This window comes from Drosophila kikkawai, chromosome 2L (assembly GCF_030179895.1).
Source record: "Drosophila kikkawai strain 14028-0561.14 chromosome 2L, DkikHiC1v2, whole genome shotgun sequence".
In the NCBI taxonomy this organism is placed as follows: Eukaryota; Metazoa; Arthropoda; class Insecta; order Diptera; family Drosophilidae; genus Drosophila; species Drosophila kikkawai.
In genome coordinates this window covers 19,872,806-19,894,138 of record NC_091728.1, presented here as the reverse complement: position 1 = coordinate 19,894,138, position 21,333 = coordinate 19,872,806, and the positions used below count along the sequence as shown (strand labels likewise).

The window sequence follows — 21,333 nt, the reverse complement described above, 5'->3', positions numbered from 1 at the left end:
AAATTTTAAATCAATCAGTCTCGAAATAAAATAATAATAAAATAAAATGTTATATGTTAAAATTACAGGTAAAAGGATATGTATAATATTTATTATCTGAATACCACCGGTTATATGTCACCTCCGTTTTCCAACACCAACTACCTATGTATATACCACAAATATACCTGGAGCAATCTACTTTCAGACATCCGGCAGCCCCCGGCAAGCCGCCAAATTTCAAACTGTTGCTGGTTCCCATAAGTCTGTAGGGTGATTTCCTATCCACCTTTATCCACCGCCTTGACAGACCTGCCGTTGGGGGTAAACAGATCCCGTTGTCTCAGCGCACGTTACCATCGTCGAACGGAGGGCAAGCAGCCCGTGTGCTTTGTATATACACACTTGAATCAACCGCTGATAAGATTTGATCCACTTCTTCGCTCGGGTCTTGCACTCGGCTCTCTCCCGTCCGAAAGTTGTAAGTCTTATCGGGGCTTATCTGCTGTTTGCTCCGATCTTATCTCTCGCAGCCTCCCGAGTCCGGAGCAGTCGGGCCAGTGGAATCGTATATGGTTGGTACACTCGATGGTCAGAGTTTCTGTTGTCACGTCGGCACACCTGTGTTTGTGTTAAATTGTTAAATCTGTTAATTGTTTGGGGAAATACCGAAAAGAAATGTCGAAAAACGAGGATACACCGATTGCCAAGTAAGTGGGAGGAGGCTGGGATGCCGGGATGGGTTTATCGTCTGTCTGACTTCCTCCGGAAAGTTCTGCCGGGCAAAAGTTCGCCGAAAATAAAATCTCATTTGGGCGAAATTAACATAAAGCGCCAAATGAGCTGCTGATTTGTTAAATAGGCGTAAAAGCGGACCGCGTGGGAGCGGCGACAACTGTGACGGTTCCCGGGGTCTCAGGACATTCTAGGTGCGCAGAGAGGCCCCGAGAAGTTGGATATAAAAAGCGACGGCCAACGTATTTGGATGCCTTTTTTTTGCTTCTCCCTGCCGAGTTTTTTTCCTTTGTGCAATTGCGTTGGAAAGTTGCAGAGCAAGTAGTTTAGCGCCATTTACACTTTTCGTAGTAAAAATTACGCGCACTTGCACTGGCACACACCCACACACATGGGCGGAAAACTTATCAACGGGCACATCACACGCACACACACGTGCTGCTGATGAAGGCGCAGTGGGCGGAGTGGCAGTGGGCGTGGCCTTTAAGTAGTCATCGTAGTTTGCGTTAAGTAACAAAACTTCAAATTGAATTTTTCGCTGCACTTTTCATTTTAGCACCTATCAAAAAAACCCTTTCCAGCGTTTCTCTGCTTTCCGAAGCATCAGCTCATTACAGTGCGACCTGCTGCCGCTTTAGAGGTGGTGGTGGGGGAGGGTGCCGGGCGGACGGGAAAGGATTTTCGGGGAAGGAGAGGCGTGGTTTTTCAGTGGGCGTAGTACATTGTGTCTGCTTAAATGCCGCAGTGTTGTGTTGGCACCGGCAACGCTGCGTTTTTCGAGTTGAAGCTTTCCAAAAAAGTTTTCATGTTGCTTCTGCTCCTGTGGCTGCAGTTACTTCTCATTTTCCCCGTACTTCCTACTTTTGTTTACGGCGGAAAACAAGCACATTTCTATAGAAACTTGGTTGCAAAAATGTCTAACGGAATGTCACCATTTAATTATACAATTAGTCCGGGCATTTACGTGACATTACAAAGCGCAATCAACCTAAGAAACGAAGACAGGCTCTTAACTTTTGTTTGGTTTTATTGTTTTTTATTTTTATACCCTTGAAGGGTTTTAATATTTTTAGACAGTGAAGGAGTCATTTCCGACCCTATAAAGTATCTATATTCCTGATCAGCATTAACTGGCGAGTCTTTCTAGACGTGTTGGAGAGAAAATAATTTTTTTAAATTTTTTTGAAAATTTGATAAGGGGTTACATCATAAAAATTGCCAAAAATGTTGATTTTTTGTGATTTTAAATTAAGTATGCAGATTTGTTAGCCTACAAAAAACCAACATAGAAAAGCTTTCTGAATTGAATTTAACGCATTTTTGGCTTAGTTATGATCGATTTTTCCCTCCGAATATAGAAGCCCTAAAATATGGAGGTGCAATTCGCTTTAAACCTATCCTTAAATAACATTAATTAGTGATAATATTTAAAAATATTTTAAATAGGGAAAATATACTTTAGATTACCAAATATTAATTGGTTTTAAAACTGAGAAACTGCACTTAATTAAAGAACACAACATTATAAAAACGAATGATAAAAGGATGGTTTAATTATTTAGTTTACTAAACCCATTATCCATGGAGTAATTTATTTGTAGGCTGTAGATTGTCGTATTTATTGTGCTTACTCTCTGTAAATGTCCCCTGCTAAGTAATCTTGTTTTCTTGCAGACGCAACTCGGATCGGTCGCGGCGCAGTAACTATGGCACGGCTCCCTCTTTTCACCTGCTGGAGCAGGGCCAGGCAGGTGCCATTGGAGGCGCTGGCAATGGCAACAACAATCACCCGGCAACGCCCTCAACACCTGCACAAATTTTTTGTTTACACGGGCGGTCCAACAACGTGGAAGGTAAGGCGACAAGGGGTTAACGTGGCGGCGCGGGTGCTGCGACAAACGACGGGGACCTTCCGTGTCGCTTTCAATCAGGGCGGACTCCCTCCGAGCAATTTGCAGTCATTCATAAATTATCAAGAAAACGCAGCAGGCAGTGGCATTTTGCACTAAAAGTCAAATGCAAACAAATCAAAATCGACAGCGAAAAAAGCCAACAAAATTAGTTTTCACATTGTTATTTTCTTGATAATATTTTGTGTATGTGTGTGGTGTGTACTATTGTAGTTGCTTGATTGTTCTTAAGTGTTTGTTATTTTTTTGGTAAAATCGAAAATCGGAAAATTCTGTGCTATTTACCCGTGGCTGCCGGCTGTATTGGGTGAGTGAGGAGCTGTAATATCGGGTAAATGCTCGCTAATTGGCAGGCGGCACGGAAATCGTAGGAAATGAATGATGCCCGGCTGTGTCGGAAAGCGGCGACTTCGCTGGATAAATGCCGCATGGAAATGCTCCACGAATATGGTGAGAAACAACTTGCCACCCCACAGTCAGTGCCTTATTCCGGCCCAACTGGCCCCGAATTCGGTTCCGCCATCAATCAGCCGATGATTCTCGAGAACGGCCAACCAAATTATGGCGGACCTGAACCACTTGCTACCACCCATCACCCACCACCCACCAATCCCCTCTCAGCATCTGTGCTATAATCAAAATTTATGCTCTTTGCCGACACACCGCTCCTGGGAGCAGACCGCACCCTACCATAGACATACATATGTCATAAATCGCAGCGAAACGTAAGGCTTGGTCCCATAATTTACGTACGACATCGTCGATGAACCAAATAAATGTTTGGCTCATTTTTTCTTGTCCCCATAGAGTACGTCTGCGAATGTACCAATACCTAGAGATCGATGTGGCCATGTCATCAAGTTTATATTTTAATTTCCTTTGCAGCGTCTGCAAGTTGTTACATTATTTTTACCTTGATTTTTGAGGGGTATATTAGGCTAGTGAAAATGTGAAAAATTGTAACAAATTTTGTATAATAACCAAAAGAGGTTTTAGGTTTACAAATGCTATCGCACGATATTCATATTATAAAACTTAACTCTGGACCAATTTTAAACATAATTTATATGGACAAATCCATATAGTCAAAAACTAAAGCATTTTTTTTTATAGTTTTTTGTTTTCAGTACTATAAAATTATATAAAATAGTTGTAAAGGAACGATAGATGAATTAATGGAAAAAATAAACGAGAAAGGAAGTTAATTTCGAAATAAATAAGGAAATGCTATATAGAAAGTTCGTTTCTTATCAAGAATAAATTGATTCAAGGCTAGTTTATATTTAGAGATTTAATCCCCACTAAAGGGCATCTGATAGTCGCAAACCTTATATGTATATGTCCCCGTTTTTGGATGATTCGATTTATTGGCAGACGAACGGGTTCTGAAATGAAATTAACTTGTGTCTAGACAAGGTGGATCCGCCGTTGAGCGCCGAAATGCACATACCTTACATATACCTTACATTCCGGTCACATGAATATTATATAAGCGTCTTGGGGCGCCTGGTGCATTCAATCATTGTTCGAGCTACTAGCTCACATTAGATAGCTTGACTTGCCAAGTGCAGCTCGATGCAGCTGCTTTGATTTGCGCTGGCCCGTAGTTAGTCGTTCGTTAAACGCGGTCCAGATGGGACCATTTGCAAATGCCGGAATACTAAGCAGCTGCAACAGAGGTCCGTGCATTGTTCCCATGAGCAGTAGTGTGGCCCCATTGTTATCGAAGCATTCTTCGATTTCGGGTTATGGATGCGCACAAGCTTACGGAGGCGGAAGCAAGCTCAGGTAACTTGCTAATGAGCAAGGATATAGGGATAACTGGTGGGGTCTTAAGTTATAAGGGGAAGCACTAATAAGTTGAGCTATTATACAAGTTTCAAGTTTACAAATATCCTTGATTCTGATTTATTTAAACAAATGGAATTGTCGGTTAAAAAAGTTACTTTTCTTCTGATAATTGATTTGATTCGATACTTCTTACAGAATTTGATAAGTATTGTTAATAGGCTTTCAGTAATGACATAGCCACCTTTTTGTGTGCTTTATGACACAATTAGGGAAGTAAATTCATATTCCGTATTAGTTCAATTCATACCTAAAAAAAATTAACGCACGTCTACCGATTCTTGACTAGTTTTTGTTTTATTAAATTAATAAATAAGCGTAAACTGTTGTGTCATAATCTCGTGGATGTCATGACACGCACCCTTTGGAATCACCTGCTGGATCACCTTTAACTGTCCAACGTTCCAGACGAGTTCTGTGTGATATTTGCACATAATGGAACGCCTTCTATCTCAGATTCTATTCAATTCAATTAGTGCTGGTGAGCCAGCACTTGGTTCGTCGCCATCCCATTCCCCTCCGGCATCGATCCCCGTTCTGCATTAATTATTTATGAGTACAAGTACTCCATACAATTGTTGCCATGGCAGAAGAAGCGATAAATGCGAAGGAGATGGAGAAACGGGCACCGGGCACGTTGTGAATGCCAAGGCAGCATGTGTCCCCACAGCACGGGGACCTCAACATACTTTCCGCAGTGCGCAAACAAACAAGGCGAACGGAACGGTCCAAGGCGACCAATTAAAGATGCAGATGGATCGGAGTTGTTTAAATTGCAAGTACGACGATTCTTATGCATCAGCGTGCCGTTGCTTCGAGCGGAGCCGGATGCGGGTCTAATAGGTGAAATTTCCACATGCTGCCGTTGCTGTCGCCATTGCAGCGGCTCCTCCGCCAGTACCGGGCGGGCCTTGGTTATGCACAGGAATTTAATTTCGCTGCCGGCCTTGTTACTGCCATTGTATGAGTGTGTGGCGAGCATGTGGAGGCGAGGGCTACGGAGGATGTGCAGGAAGCGGAGGTGGCAGGAGAAGGAGCAGGAGCAGGAGCAAGAGCAGGAAGCGGTCGCCGGCAGACGGAGGCCACGCGTCGGTGGCCTTGTGCTGGATTCAAATGAAGAAACTGCGTTCACAAAGCCACCACATCAGCGATGAGCGGCTTCTTATTTCGACTGACACGTAGGAAAAATAATTACTTGAGTTATATATATTTCAAAATGTTGTCATTGATAAGAAGACATATTGTTTCTTTAGTATTCATTCACAAGATCTTAAGACTGAAATCCACAAAAGGATGCAGCAAGACAAAGGTATTTTTGCACAACAAATATATAGACAAAGATATCTGAAAACACATTTTGAACTTGGGGTATTATTACCCTTAATGAGTTAAACCTGAACTTGATCAACACTCTTAAAATTCATAAAGGAATAAGAAAAGCACGGTCTCACCTCTATGCATCCCGTTTCCAGAGAAGCCAGCCATCCAGCGAAGCATATGCACATGTAGGAATCCACCTTCCCCAAACATTCTCGCAGCCTTTCCCGCTGCGCACAATGAGGTCCTGAGAGAGAAAAGCTGAGGAAAACCAAGGAGTAGGAGGATGTGGGAGAAGGAGCGACCAGAGCAAGTGCAAAGAAAATGCAGCGGAAATGACAAAGCATGAAATACGGCTGCGACAAATGCAATAAAGTATTTAATAGACTGCTCCTAGCCGACCAACCAACCAGCGAACCAAACCGAGCCAAGCAACTACCAACTTTCGCCTGTCACTGACACCCAAAAAGAATAAAACCAAAAAGGAAAAAAATACCATAAAAACAAGCGCAGAAGCTCTCGGAAATGGGCCATATAGCGTATCCATATGGGAGGGGCGTGGCAGCCGGGCACCAGGAGCTGGAGCAGCAGCATTGGCGGTCATTATTCACGTACCATGTTAAATAAATTTAAATGCCTGTTTTGTAAATATGTATTGCATGCTCGGCGGCATAACGGATGGGCGAAGGGAAAACGAATTCCCCAACAGGGACTCAATGCGCTTCACAATGGCCCATTGTTAATTTAACACTTAAAAAACAGTTTTATATCCTTAAGGAAACTATGGGTTACTTTTAAAAGCAATGTTAAATGTAAATATTTGCAGAATAAATACATTTTAAATAAGAGAAAGCCCATTTAACAATGAGTTCTAGTAGGAGCAAAAATTGAAAATAAGTATTGTTTGCATTAGTTAAATATTAATAGAAAGTTGCCTTGATTAAAGTTTATAGATTTTTGAGGATAGAATCAATTGAAAGCGAACTGTTATCAAATAAAACTGTTTTTAGTTTAAAAATTCATTAAATAAAATATTAAAATGTTTCTTTAAATAATGCTATAGGCAACGGAAAGTACAAACTCCTTCTCATTAGTTGTTCATATATATGAATGGCAAAATAAATAAATAATCAAATCAGTAGTCAAAATTTTATTAAAAATAACAGTTAGATTTTTAAATTTTCATATATGGCTAATTTTGGCTAATTTTAAATATGTATGCTAAGGGTTTCATATATCTACAGTGGCTACAAAGATAGATTGAGTTGCTAGTGACAACCTTTAGTCTCATAAACTAACTAATATATTAGTGTTTTGCCCATAATACTATATCTAATATACTTTATATCTTATTCAATATATTTTTTATGCTGTACTAATATATCTTTCTCATCCTTTTCAGTCCGAGATCATTGCCATCGGGCCCGCAGCGAGGGAGTGGACGTTAAGGCGCGACGCAAACTGATCATAGCCAGTATCCTGTGCTTGGTCTTTATGATTGCCGAGATTGTGGGTGAGTTGGGAGTTTATACTCATAGAAAGAATATTCCCTTCTTTATGGTCGCCCCTTTCTACTATACAACCCTACAAAGAATCCTTTTTCTTTATATTCATGCCTGTTGTTGGCCTTTTTTGCGCTGCTTTTCAATTCCCAAACTAATTTTGCTCACCTCCAAGAATCCTGAGCCAACAAATAAACAAAAAATAAAGAGGAAAAAGCGAAAAGAGTCAAACAATGCGGAAAGCAAAAAAGAAAAGAGCATAAAAGGCAAAAAAAAAGGGACTTGAAGGAGACGTCGACGAGACGATTAAAAACTGAGAACCGGAAGTGCAACAATATGGCGACCGGAAGGGCTTACTGTCTGCTGTCAACCGTCCTCCGTTTATGACGGCCCAGAGGCGCATGAGGGGGGATGTGCTGGCGGTGGTTATACAATAAACATTTAATTTTCGAGGGACGGCCATGTCGTTGGGGCTTCGACGGCTGCCGTCGTTAATCGTTTCGCAATTACCTACAATGTTCCATTCCGGACACGGCGCGAGGGTGGGCCAGGAAAGAGGATTTCTTTTTTGCGCACCTCGCTTTGCACTTTTCTTTCGCTTTCAAATCGAAATTGTTTTTCCGATTGTGCAAAATAGACAGAGTGCCTGGGACCAGCCGAGAGCTCCTCCCTTTTACTGTTTTCCGACGAGAGCCAGCGGCTTGTAACCGTGCGATTACTCCTCTCCCTCAACCCCTTCGGTCCTTCGGTCCCAAAATCAACGTCCGCAATTCCCACAGATTGTCGAGTTAATTTTTTGCGCATTTATTTATTCCCATCCGACCTGGAACAGGTGGCGTCCTATCCAACAGCCTGGCCATCGCAACAGACGCCGCACATTTGCTCACCGATTTTGCCAGTTTTATGATCTCGTTGTTTGCCATCTGGATTGCCGGACGCCCGTCTACGCAGCGGTAAGTACTCCCAACGTGGCGTCGCCAAATAAAGACACTACCAAAGGTCGTTCCGAGGGGAAGGGAAATCAATAAAACGTAAACTTTCAATCTTTTCTGCATTTTTTCGTCGCTGGCTGCTGCTTTGTGTGCGCCTTGACCCAGCCCCGAGCCCGGTGACTTCAAACGCTGCTCGGGAAAATCCATAGAAATGACTTTTATACCTTTTACTTGCAAGGTATATTGTATTCGTGCAGGTGATATTAAGAAATAGAAGAACTTAATTCGCTTTGAATCGGTGATTAGCGGTTAAATCAATAATATATATAAAAGTTCTTTTAAAAATAGCTCTTTTTAAAGATTATACAAGCCTTGTAAATGTAGTTTGTAGTTTAACTTAAAGGTTGACTTATAATAATGGGTTCATAGTAAAGAGCTCTTTAACTCAGGTCCAGATATCAGGTTTTTAAAGAGGACAATAACTATAATAATATACATTTTCCAGAAAACAGATTACTTAATTTACATATTTAATATAATACCTAAAATATCCCACCACTTAAACAATGTTTTGTATTTGTAATATATTTATTGGAATTTCTGGTGACTACTCTATTTTGTACTATTAAAATATTCCAGCAAAATAATGTATCTGCATTGCCCTGCAATTCATATTCCACTTCTATGCGCTTACGCTGCCACCATAATTCCTGTCGATCGGCTGGGCCATTATCTTTCTGTCTGTGTCTCTGTATTTCCCCATTCGCCATCGTCTAATTAGGCGAAAAGCCTGTTTCAAAATTTCCCATGCCTTCCTGTGGCATCTCTGGCCGATTTTGTTGCTATTCCTAGTAGGGCTGCCAATTTGTTCTTTTCCAGACAGATGTGCTCTCTCTTAAGCGATTTTCATGTTATAGTAGTATTACATTTTATGTGAATGTTTACTTTTGTTTTTAATATTTCAAAGAAAAACTACATTAAGAAACGATGTATAGTTGCCTTCATTAGTTTCAAGCCAAGTGATCTACACCTTCTTATTTCAATAAAATAGTTATTATGTTTAAATTCATATTAATTTTCCCATTTCCTTATCAACATTATCTTGTATTGTCAATGCTTTTCATGACTGCATTCGTGAGATTAGAAAATAATTCAGTTTTCTGTCTTATTTTCGAAATGAGCTCCTGCCAGCACTGGCGGCTGCTGTTGCTGCTGCGCACTGTAGTTTCGCCCGCTGCACATTTTTCAATTGGTCCTTGGGACCGTTCCCTCCTGGCCGCTACTCCACTGCATCCGTCTTGTGCCAGACTAGAGGGAGGCAAGCGGCACGTTCGGCTCATTCATGCAAAAATCTCACTCACTCGACGACTCGACTGCAGCCACAAAGTGAATAATGAAAAACTTTTGCAATTTCAAGCGTGTTGCATGGTAATTTTGTAAATTTCGCTGCTGCCACCAGACTCAGGCTTGGGCTCCTACGCCCCTTGTGCGTTGATGTTGCTTCTGTTCCTGGCTCTGTTTCTGTTCCAGTTGCTCTTGTTCCCTCTGGTTTCTGATGCTGCATGCTGCATGTTGCTGCTGCTGCTGCTGCATGTTGCAGCCACAGCCTCAGCCTCAGTCTTAGTCTGGCTGAATGCTTTTCGTTTTGGGCAGGGTTTGGGTTCCAGTGTGCGGCTCGCAGCCTTCTACCTTCTCTTGGGTCCCCGGCCGCACCACCCATTTTGGGCGCTGGAGCGCCAGAGCTGGCGTTGCCGAGTTGACAAGCCTAATTTATCAAAACAAAACACATTTGCACAATTGCAAAGGAGAACGCAGAAAACGAAATGGCAAAACGAACGAAAACTAAGCATGGTACAGTGGAATGACTTGGTTAGATCCTGCGGTGTAATTAGAGTGACATTTGTGCAGGAATTGTTTAAGTAATATATATATATTTAAAAAATAATAACTGAAACATAAGTGAAATTAGCTATAGTTTTTGGCTTATAGTCATGCTTGAGTTATTTAAGACTCAAGCATGACTATAAGCCAAAAACTATAGCTAATTTCACTTATGTGATGATGAAATTCTTGTGTAAAGTTATTTTCCTTATTTTATCGTTGATTTTGCAGCCATACATACATACCTATTAGTTCTAAAGTAGATCGAGCTATAACAAGAGAGTTCAGTTTCTAATGGCAATTGTCCATGGGTATAAAATATTAAAAAAACTTCACAAAAATGTCAGAAACTTAGGTTTTTTTTTCTTGAGCTTTAAGTGTTGCCTTTAAAGATGATATACACCAAAATAAATGTCTAAATTTAATTACTCTGATGATTTTCAACAAAATTTAAATATGCTTCATCACAAGTTTACCCAAATTCTTAATTTTATATTACAGTTTTACTAAAATTCCTAACTTTCTTCTCTTTATTTTAAACGGGTGCCCAATGATCCATTTTGCTGGCTGCCAAAAAGTTTCGCTGGCACTACACACAGCCATATTTCATTATCGCTAATCCCAATTAAGTGTATTTGGGTACTTTCTTTTAATTATCGCACCAGTGTACCCCTCGTTTCCGCCATTGAGGTAGCGATGTTTCTCTGCTCCGCCATCGGGGCTGCAAGCGGGGCGAAGGACGAAGGACGACAGCAGCAGGCGGTCATTAAGCAAATGGCTGCACTTGCAACGCCAACTGCAAGGGCCCGGCTTACATATATATTTGTATACACACACAGAGAGAAAGGCCCGCAATACATTGACACTGCGGACGAGGGACGGCAAGGTGGGGGGACAGGACGGATGTTTGCTGGAAATTAAATTGTATTATTATGGCGAGACATTCGTTGCTGTAGCTGCCTGCTGCCTTCTGGCATCACATTAGTTAGCAGGCTGGCAAAATTGTTGCCTTTTGCCATTATTTCAATTTTATAACGAGAGTGGTTGGCCCCACCACCACCACTACCACTACCGCCTCTTCCGCCACCCGTCGGTCGGTTGGTTACCTGGTCTGGCCAGGCTCTGGCTCGCTCTGATGTGGCTCTGTGGCTGGTTTGCTTTCTGGTCTGGGTTGGGCTTTAATTGAACGACCCTCGACCTGGTCGCCGGCGTCGTTCAGGTGTTGACTTTGACCTAACCAAAAAATAATATACGAAAAGAAGTAATGGGACGCACATGCAAAACGCTCATTACATTAGGGAAATACTGGAGCAGTCCCAATTCCCTGCCGAGCATTATCATCTGGGCGGAGCACCGCGCCCCCAAAAGAACAAGCCCGTGGGACTTGAATTAAAATAGCATTTGACAAATTTCGGCAGCATTTATCATAACATATTAACTTTTAAATAGGCCACTGTTCATAATTTTTTTGACCAGATGGTTTGTAGCTAAGGATACTCCGGTTAGCATAAAACTTAGCTCAAGTTATCTTAAGATTTTAAGAAATTCTTGTAAGTTGCCAGAAGAGCAGGAAATATTTCAGGTAATTTATAAGGAAATAAGTTCGATTTCAGTCTTGGGCAGATCCGTTTCCCCCGTTTATTTTCGAATTTATATCTAAAAACACACTCCCTTTTTGTCTTCAACAGGATGTCCTTTGGATGGTATCGGGCTGAGGTCATTGGCGCCATGGCCTCTGTATTCATGATCTGGGTTATAACAGGAATCCTGGTGTGGTTGGCAATCGGACGCCTCATCAACGGAGACTATGAGGTGAACGCCAAGATCATGCTGATCACTTCGGGGCTAGCCATATTGGTCAATGTCATGTAAGTATTCCTATCAATATGCAGATCTTTGATTGCAGCTGTCTGGCATATCTACTGCTCTGTCTGATTCCCGCGTGCCTGCAAAAGTTTTCTTGTTTTCCCCTGGGCAGTTTTCCAATTGCAATTGCCGCAATCAACTTGTCCATGGCATGGGGCAGCAAATGGGTCAACTTTGTGCTGCCAATGTCTCCCTATCCCATGTCCATGCCCTTGCCCATTCCCATTCCCATTCCCGTTCTTGGTTGGCATTCCCTTACGTATCCGCCAGTTGTTGCGGCAACTTTCTCCACATTTTAGCGACAACTTTTTCCACAAGTTTAGAATTTCTTTTCGTTTCGTTTCATTTTTTTTTTATTTTTCTGTCAGCGTTAACAAAGGCCAAAAGCGATGGCAACGAGGAGTTGCTTGTGTTTGTGTTGGCTATCCGCAAAGGTGGAGAATTCTCTAGGCGGTACGGGGTAACTCGCCATTGTGGAGGGTTTTAAAATTGCTCGAATTGGTGGCCATAGGGCTGCCCCTAACCGTTGGATTTCATTTCACTTTGCGCGGCTAAAAATAAATCGAGGCTGGCGAATTTAATGCCTTATTAAATTCAATTTTGCTTGTAAAGTTGGCAGAGAACTCAATTTTTCCTTTTGTTTTAAAGCTTTTGCCAGAAATTTGAACTGTTGCTTAATGGGTTTAAGAGTAGATGGGTTTTGTTCTACAAATTAATGATAAAACCCTTACGTAGATAAATCTAAAACATAAAAAAAAAGTTAGGCAGAGCATTCCCTGTTCGCCTTCTAATTTCCTAATCGCTACTCTTGTTTTGATTTCGTTGAGTGCAGCACCTGCAAACATCTGCCCCCTCCTCTCGTCATGCTGAACACCGCTCACCGTCCGCCAGTCTCTGCTCCTGCTCCGTGTCCCCATTGATGCTCATTCATGTGGCTGTCGAAGCATAGTTTTTGGCGCATAAATCGCAACGTTCAATGCCGAGCTCACACACAAGTTTCCCAACGTTACCTAGCCCCCTTGTTCACCTCTTTTCTAGCGCTAGCGCCTGGCTCTTGTTGTTGGCAGTTGAGCGGGTAGAGCAAGAATTTTCCAGTTGACGTTGGCATTTTCAGTGTTTGCCACTTGAATTGTTTGATTACGTGAATTGATTGTGAAAAACGTGCAGCAGAAGCAACTCTCCTGGCTTAGACCTGTGGCCAAGCCAAGGAGGAGATGGCCAGGCCAGTCGGGGGGCAGGTGGGCGGAAAGGGACCGCGACTAGGGCCATCTTCGGAAGCTGCCATAAAAGTGGGAAGTTAAGTCGAGTCAATGCTCCCGCTTGCTCCTCCTTGGACCTGTAAGTCTGCCATACACTTTGAATAATATTTTAAATCGTATCTGATTTATCATATTTGACGTTTTGGATAGTTAATATATCGTTCTTTCCGGCCTCCTATCACATTAAAATTAAATATAATATTTTATTAGAATTTAATCAATCGCTTGACCAGAAACCTGGTATTTATTTCGGTGTAACGCTTACCTGTAATCGAACAATAGAATGAAATGGCCATCTTTCGCCGCTATGCGTTTGGGCAAACGACTTTGCAGCCAAGTTGAACTATTTTGCCATTGAAGGCTTTTTACTTAGTTTCATTTAGTTGTTGAGCGCTCTCTGGATTTTATTTTATTTTATTTTTTTTTGCCAGTTTTTAGTTCAATTAGCACAATGCCGAAAATAGCACAGAAACACACTCAAACACATGCGCACGCACAGAAGTTTCCGGCTCGCTTTTTGTGCGGCTGTAGTTGTTGCTGGGTTAACTTTTGAGTGGCGGCAACGACGTCCGCCGACTTCACATCGTTAAAGCGCCCATTAGAGCAGTGCCAAAGCAGCGGCGAAGCAAACGGAGCAAGATCAGGGGAAATGGCAGGGGCCAAGGGGATAACCAAAGTACTGTGAAACCTCAACCGAATGACCACTACCCTGACCTCTGAGGTGATCTTGGAGATCTGTATAGGTCAGGTTAAGCCTTTTTGCTTGAAGTTTATAATAACTCACCCACACAAAAGATATATATTTTTAACTGATAAGATTGCTTTTTTTTAAATATATTTTAAATTCTAGACTAAGATTGACCTTTCAAAGACAATACAAAGAATTATCCAATTATAACATATCTTAATTGTCAAAAATCAATAAAAGCCAAGCGATTATTCCTGAAGCGGGGTGTTTACTGTACAAGAAACATACACTCGAACTCTCGAAAAGCCTGACCTTAAACTGCAAATGGGACATTAGCGCGAGTAAATGCCAGTGAAATATGAGAGGTTTATTCTGGCGGGAAAGCAGAGAGTTTGGTGCCGAGAGGTGCTAAAGCAATTACAACCAGAATGTGGAGATGGAGGAGCTTAGCAAAGGGAATGAAAATGGCAGAAAACGACAGATGGATGAATGCACAGCGGATTTTTTCTTTAAATTTGGCTCAGAGAAAGGTATAACTCAGTGAAGTAAACTGAAATCAAAAAATTTAAGGAATGTTGGGGTATTGAAGAAAACGAGGGTAAAATATTAAAAAAAAATATCAGTTAAAAGAATTTAATTACCTACAGTTAAATGACGAATAATATAAACATTGATCGATGTTCGCTGATTGTTTCTATTTTTTTAAAGGTTGACCAAAACCCTCGACCTAAAAAGTCTTATATGTGTATTGTTTCCTTTACAATGTACATATATTTATGTACTTGCTTTTGTTTACTGCTTACTGGTCGTCTCGCCTCAGTGTTCTACTATCCGCCATCCCCTTGAGGCCAAAACTGGCCAAAAGCTTGTTAGGCAAGCAACTCAATTTCATTTTCAATTTCTTCAGACCCCACTGTGATGGCCTAGCCAGTTCAGTCCGGAGAGAAGAAGCTACCAGGCCAAATGTGGCCATAATTTGTCAAACAGCAAAAAACAGGAGACGTCAGAAAATAAACACAAGAAGCGAATAAATATGAACGGGAATGAATGGAGGGAGGGACGTGGTGCCTGTGCCTGCTGTAGCACAACGCGTTGATGGCCACTAAATAAATTGTAGGGAATAGCAGAGATCTTGCTACTGTTGTGGGAGGTAGTGATGAACAATCAGCTTCTGTTTTTACTTGGTCACTGGTTTTATACTGGGTGTTTCGAAATTCCTTTAGAAATGGTATGTCGATTTCTATGAATTCAAAATAAATAAAACATTCATTATATTATAAAGATAACTAAAGATTGTCTAAGCCTTGTTGTATCCCTCAAGAGCGTAAAATGTTTGCCAAAATGTTGGCAACATTACTAGGTAGTCACTACCGCCTTTATCATGACCAAACCAGTGTGGTGGTCAGTGCTGGTGGTGGTCCACGTTGGTTCCAGGGATTCCATGCAGGGCACATACGCTTTTTGACTTTGAGCATCCGATTGCGGAGGCATTACCCCTGGCCACTGCCACTTACCCCATACCCATCCTCACTTTGCTCGCCTGCCATGGGCTTGTGTGTCCTCGAGCGCAAAAAATGCCAATGTGAGCGACATTCCACCACCACCAGCAGCGATTCTCCGCTGGGTTCCCCGCTAACCCGGCATTGTTGTTCCAACTGCGTCGCTGTAATTTGTAGCGCGCAATGAAGCATTTCCCCTTGATTTTGCGGCATCTTTACTCGCCTCGTTAGTGGCCAACAAACGACAGCAGCCATGACAACACCAGCACTCCGGGCCCAGGACGCAGGACGCAGGACGTAGGACGTAGGACGCAGGACCCATGACCCGGGACCTAGGAGGTGGGACCCAGCAGCGATCCAAGGAACTGGCGGCGAGTTGGGAGCTGAGCTCCTCCTGGCAGCGTATATGCCATGTCCTGATTTAATTGACAGGAACATAAATATTAGCGCATATCTTGACTCAGCTCGCCTTGGCGTGGCTTTGGCTTTGGCGTTGGTCGCGTATGTGACTGTTGCCAGGATTTGCAGCCACTAAGGACGTCCCGGGTCATGCCTGGAGCTCTTGGTCCTGGCCTCGCTCGGTTCCGTCCTGTCGCCCGGTTGAGCAGCTCGTTAAGCTGTCGGGCATGGAGCAGGACCATCGCCAAGTCCTGGGATAAGGACAAGGAGCCACGTTTATTGCGCTCATCTTAACGCGCGTTTTACAACCGACTGTTGGTATTTATTTGACTGGTGGTGTGTCTAAATCATTCACTAACAGGCTAAAGGATGAAAGTCCACCAAAATGTTGTTCAGCTACTTGAAATGATTTAACTTTGGGTATTTGTTACACATTTTATAGTTTAATTATCTCTTGATCTATTCTTGGTTAAAACTAAGATTTATTACTCTTAGTAATAAAAAATTAGTTATCTTTCCTTATATTTTGACCAATTTTTCGATGTTTCATGGCTAAGACCCAAGACCATACGCCAAAATGGCTTTGGTTCAACAGCTGACACTACGTCAATTAGCGTCAAATCGGCTTGGTTGCAGGATCCTTTCGTTTGGGGACTCGGTCCGGTCCCAAGCGGATGGTTAACTGGAACGTTCCGCGACTGCTCACTTGGCCCTTTGTGTTTGGCCCTGCCAATGGTCGCGCGTAATTTATGCGACTTTATTTATTGATGCCCGGCAGTGCATTGTTTCCCCAAAAATCCGCCTAAGTGCAGCCGGCGGCGACGGAAGAGAGCAATCGTTTTTGGAGCCTCCGTGCGTTGGCATGTCGGTCGACCGGGCCGGTCGACCATGGCCCTTTTTCCCCAAAATAGAAAACCCATAAATCTGCAATGTCGGAGCATTTAAAATGAATAAAAAGTCAATGTGCCGAGCTATTAACTGCCTGATGCATGCCGTGGGCCAAGAGGCGGTCTGTCGGGGGCGGCCTGGTCAACTGGTTGCCATTTTCGACAATACATTTGTATTTGCATGCGGCAATGGGTCCGGACGTACTGAACTGGAGCAGCCCAGATGGGCATAGGGTCGGAATCGGACAGGAGCGGTTAGTTTGGATGGTCGGTCTGCTCGCAGGATCCTTGGCACACACCTTCCGGTGCACAGAGCAGCAAAACGGTGGCAATGGGACCGACAGGACGAGGAGTTGGTGGTCTGGTAGAATTGTGGTGGAGAGTTCACACTGGGCAATGTCTAAAATTATTTATTTTTGGAAAAACCAAATACTATATATATGGTATATGCTATTGATTTATGGTAATGACTGCTTAACCTATAGAGTCTAGTTAAACAGTTGTATTTATTTTTAGGCAATCAGCTTATGTTACCAAGTTCAGAGGGTTTGTGAGTAATGTTTTTAAAGGAATTGCTGTGAAATTCTTTATACATTTTTGAGCTTTAAAATTTAAGAAATAAAATAAAATTGTTTATATTAAATGTACACAACCTATCTCTTTAAAGTTCCTGTTTATGTCTTTTGATTTAGGAGGGAAATCACCAACAGTATTAATCTAAATCCTCTGATATTACTACATTTTTTTATTATTTACTTCAGTATCCTTGTTTTTAAAGACTACAAAGTATCTTATAAAAGTATTCAGGGTTAATCATTGCTGGCTTTATTTGCTAGCATTACCTTAAAATCCAACCTTACCTTCTAGGGTTTAAATTTCAGCACTTTATTTGGTTTATTTTTTCACATCTCGGACCCACTGCTGCTCGTGACCTGAGTGTGTTTGTTTGACTGTGCGGTGCGACTGTTGTTGGGCATTAAAATGCTGAAATAAAATGCCAAACAATGCAAAAGCGTTGCCCGCATTCCGCTGCAGCCCCTCTGCCGGCAAATAAAGCAGCCAAAAAGCATTTGGGGTGCGTTTTTGTTTTCATACTGTGGCCGGGCTAACGTGGCCCAGACAAGGACGGATTTTTGGGAGTTGGCCGGCACAACATAGCTTGCAACATTTTCAAGCATATTAAATATTTGTGATAACGTTTTCAATTTCTCTTTCCCAACAGAATGGGCGTCCAGCTGCAGCACGGCCACTCGCATGGACTGGGCGGTGGGCACGGCCACAGCCACGGTGGTTCGGCCAAGAGCAAGGAGAAGAAGGTAAAGAAGCTCGGCCTGCAGTCCCATGCCCATGCCACATCCACGCCCTGCTCCGACTCGCCCACCCAGCGCATCGAGGATGGCGTGGCCTTCGCCCCTGAGGACGCCGAGTTGCCCGGCAGCGGACTACCAACGTACTCCTACCAGAATGCCAAGCTGGTGGATCCGTCACTGGATTTGGAAATTGCGGCCGTGCTGGCCGAGACCGCACCGGGCTCCCATCACCATGGAGGGTCAGCGGGTCGCGAGGCCGTCAACATGAACGTCCGCGCAGCCCTCATCCATGTGATTGGCGATGTCATCCAGAGTGTGGGGGTCTTTGTCGCCGCCGGTGTGATCTACTTTTGGCCGGAGTATGCCATTGTTGATCCCATTTGCACGTTTGTGTTCTCCATCATTGTCCTGTTCACTACTTTTACGATCATGAAGGATGCCCTTCTGGTAAGTAAAGAGAACTGAAACATTTATTTACTTAATTGTAATTAACTTAAAATCAATAAGCTTGGGTTTCTCTGAAGATAAAGGCAAAATAGGTATAATTTACGAAGTGATTTCAATTGAATTAAGGCAACATTTATCTCTCTCTAATCCTTGGTGCGTTAAGCTAATAATATAGCTTATTTTCAGCACTAAGCAAACATTTTTTAACGTATTTAGTGAACAACATTCCAGGCAGATAGTATCTAATTAAGCCTTGTGCATATCAATAATTATTTAAAATTGATTTTCATATAATTTAGGCCTGACCAAACGCAAAAACCGCGCATAATTTTAGCAAATCAGTTTAATTACATCTGCCTGTCCGTTCTCCCGCAGGTCCTGATGGAGGGAACTCCCAACTACATGCACTACACCGAAGTCCTTCAGATATTCCAAGGCATCGAGGGCGTCGAGCGGGTGCACAACCTGCGGATCTGGGCGCTGAGCATTAATAAAGTGGCGCTATCTGCGCATTTGGCCATTGGTAAGTAGCGCCCCCGGCAACTCCAACCGACCAGGCTAAGCCAAATCAGACCAGAAAGGTTGTTGGGTGGCCTATGCACTCAAAAAATAAATCGTCCTGAAACTAGAAAATGTATTTAAAATCTGAAAGCCATTTTAAAATATGAAATTTATATAAACAAAATGTTGAACTTGAGGAAAAGATATATGTACATTTGTTATAAAATAATTCTTGAAATTAGGAAATGTTGTACCTTCTATTAAAATTAACTTTCCTAATTGTATACAAAATAGTTTTTTGCGCTGTTCTTTCGGGATTTGCATTGCATGAATTTAGGAAAAATTCAGAATGTTTCATGTTAATGTGCTAAAATTTCTAAATTTCCCTGCAACTATTGTTCCGAGTGTGCCCTGATGCATGTGTTTTCCAGGGCTTTGTGAGTGTGCGAGTGTGTTGGGGCGCGCTTTTGGGCATGGATGGTAATTATCCCAATGGATTTGTTGTTGTTTTCAGCTGTTTTCCCACTGCGCTGCTGCTGGCCCTGCTCTGTGGCCATGTCCATGGGCAGACAGTGAGCAATTAGCTTAATTATTTTTGAAATGGCTTTTTAAGCGTGGACAATTTTGATAGAGCGAGCCAGAGAGAAGGAGCAGTCGAGTTGGCTTGGTCCCCATTAATGTTATCCTTCTGATACCGCTTAATCGTTTCCTTCTCCCTCTACTCCTACACAGCTGCCAATGCCAATCCGAAGCAGATCCTGGACGCAGCCACCTCGGCGGTTCACTTGCGCTACAACTTCTTTGAGACGACCATCCAGATCGAGGACTATACAACCCAGATGGAGAGCTGCCAGCAGTGCAATGTGCCCGAAAAGTGAGATCTTGGCTCTCCAATATAGAATATAACATAATATATTCACTGTTTTGAACTGTCAGCTAAGAGAGAGAGAGACCGCGTAATGAGTAAACAAATTCATGATGCTGGCTAGACCAGATAAACAAATCAACTACAAAATATATTATTAATATTAGAGTTTATGTTTCTTCTCAGTGTCTATCAGCGAACCACAAATCCCGGGCCTGGTTAAATAAATAGCCCGTAATAGGCACCCATCACAGCTAACGTTGGTTTACATATGGAATCATCATACTTTGCACTTTATCATAGCTTGCTGGCTGCGTGTGGCGGATGATAAATAACGCCCAAAATGTAATCTGAATAATGCGGAATACGCGACGATTTTTATACTCAGCCCGGGAGCTGTAAGAACTAGCAGGGACACATCGACTGTGCGGTATGCACTGGGCTTGTGATCAAAGCGATTGGTTTTGCCGCTGGCTATAATTTTTAATCGGATTTCCAGCTCGCAATCTCTTTGGCTGAACCACTCATCCACTTTTTAAACCATTTTTTCCAGAGTTTTTCATACGAATTTTCCATCAAATTCGCTGCAGGAGTGACATGCAAACACGCGTAAAAGTTATTAGGCTCCCGATGGCTGCCATCGGCGACACTGCACACAAAAATGCCCATCGCGCCCAGAACTAATGCCAATTTATGGGGGACGCGACGTGGCTTACCTAGCACCCACTCCGCGCGCCCCGCTCCTTTCTACCCACTGCCCCATTATGCATAATTTGGATGTGGGGCCATTGCGTAAGCGACGCTTATGTCGAGGTCGACGCATTGCGTGTGGAACGTAGCGGCGCTTTCAAATTATGTCTAAATTGTTGACCGACAAACTGGCCGTCTGGCTTTTGACATGCTCCCCCACTAGCCCAGCTGTCCACCTCCGGCCCACCTGCCCACCTGCCGCCGCGGGAGTGCCACTGTCCCACTGTCTGGGAGAGAACAGTTGGCGCCTAATCGCCGCCAATTTGTTGACAGATTTGCATGCTTCCAGCGAGCAAAGACGCCGCCGTCAACTTGGACAAATTCCGTAACTTTCAGCGAAGCGACAACCGAATACGCGGCTCAGCACCTGGTGGTTTGGGCCCAAAAGTGCAGTAATATTTGTTCTTGTTCCAAGGTTCTGCCGCGCCACCCCTTGCTCTCTGCGCCTGCGCAGCTCCGAGTGTGCTAAACTGCTAAACAGAAAAGAGCAGCCCCGAGCGAGCTGAGAGGTTTGTTTAGGCCATGTGCTTACGTTGCGGCTTTTGCCGTTGCTTTGACGGCCACTTGACCTGCAGTTAAAACCAAATGCAGTTCGCACATGAAACCAAAAAGGAGGCGCGCCCTAAGAGAACCAAGTGCATTGCCCACACTGGTAGTTAATAAAGACAGTTTCTTGTCTACTCTGCCAGTACTAGGGCAGGGGTGGGAATCGTTATATGATATTTATTAGAAGTTAATTTGCATTTGGGAATCAAAAA

At 42.9% G+C, this 21,333-nt stretch overlaps 1 protein-coding gene across 3 annotated transcripts; it reads left to right on the top strand.

The window, feature by feature from the left end:
* The first annotated feature begins 535 nt into the window (after nt 1-535).
* Nucleotides 536-20,078, top strand: ZnT35C (Zinc transporter 35C). 3 transcript variants are annotated; one of them, XM_017163854.2, is made up of 8 exons: nt 536-689; nt 2,389-2,567; nt 7,192-7,302; nt 8,124-8,244; nt 11,793-11,972; nt 17,925-18,459; nt 18,835-18,982; nt 19,693-20,078. In XM_017163854.2, exons 1-8 carry the CDS (start codon nt 658-660, stop codon nt 19,836-19,838), a joined length of 1,452 nt encoding a protein of 483 aa, XP_017019343.1. In that variant the 5' UTR covers nt 536-657; the 3' UTR covers nt 19,839-20,078. The 3 variants fall into 3 exon arrangements, with proteins under 3 accessions (XP_017019343.1, XP_017019345.1, XP_017019344.1); XM_017163856.3 differs by lacking the exons at nt 536-689; nt 2,389-2,567 and adding exons at nt 2,724-2,931; nt 2,996-3,074; XM_017163855.3 differs by lacking the exons at nt 536-689; nt 2,389-2,567 and adding an exon at nt 2,724-3,074.
* The last annotated feature ends 1,255 nt before the right edge of the window (nt 20,079-21,333 follow it).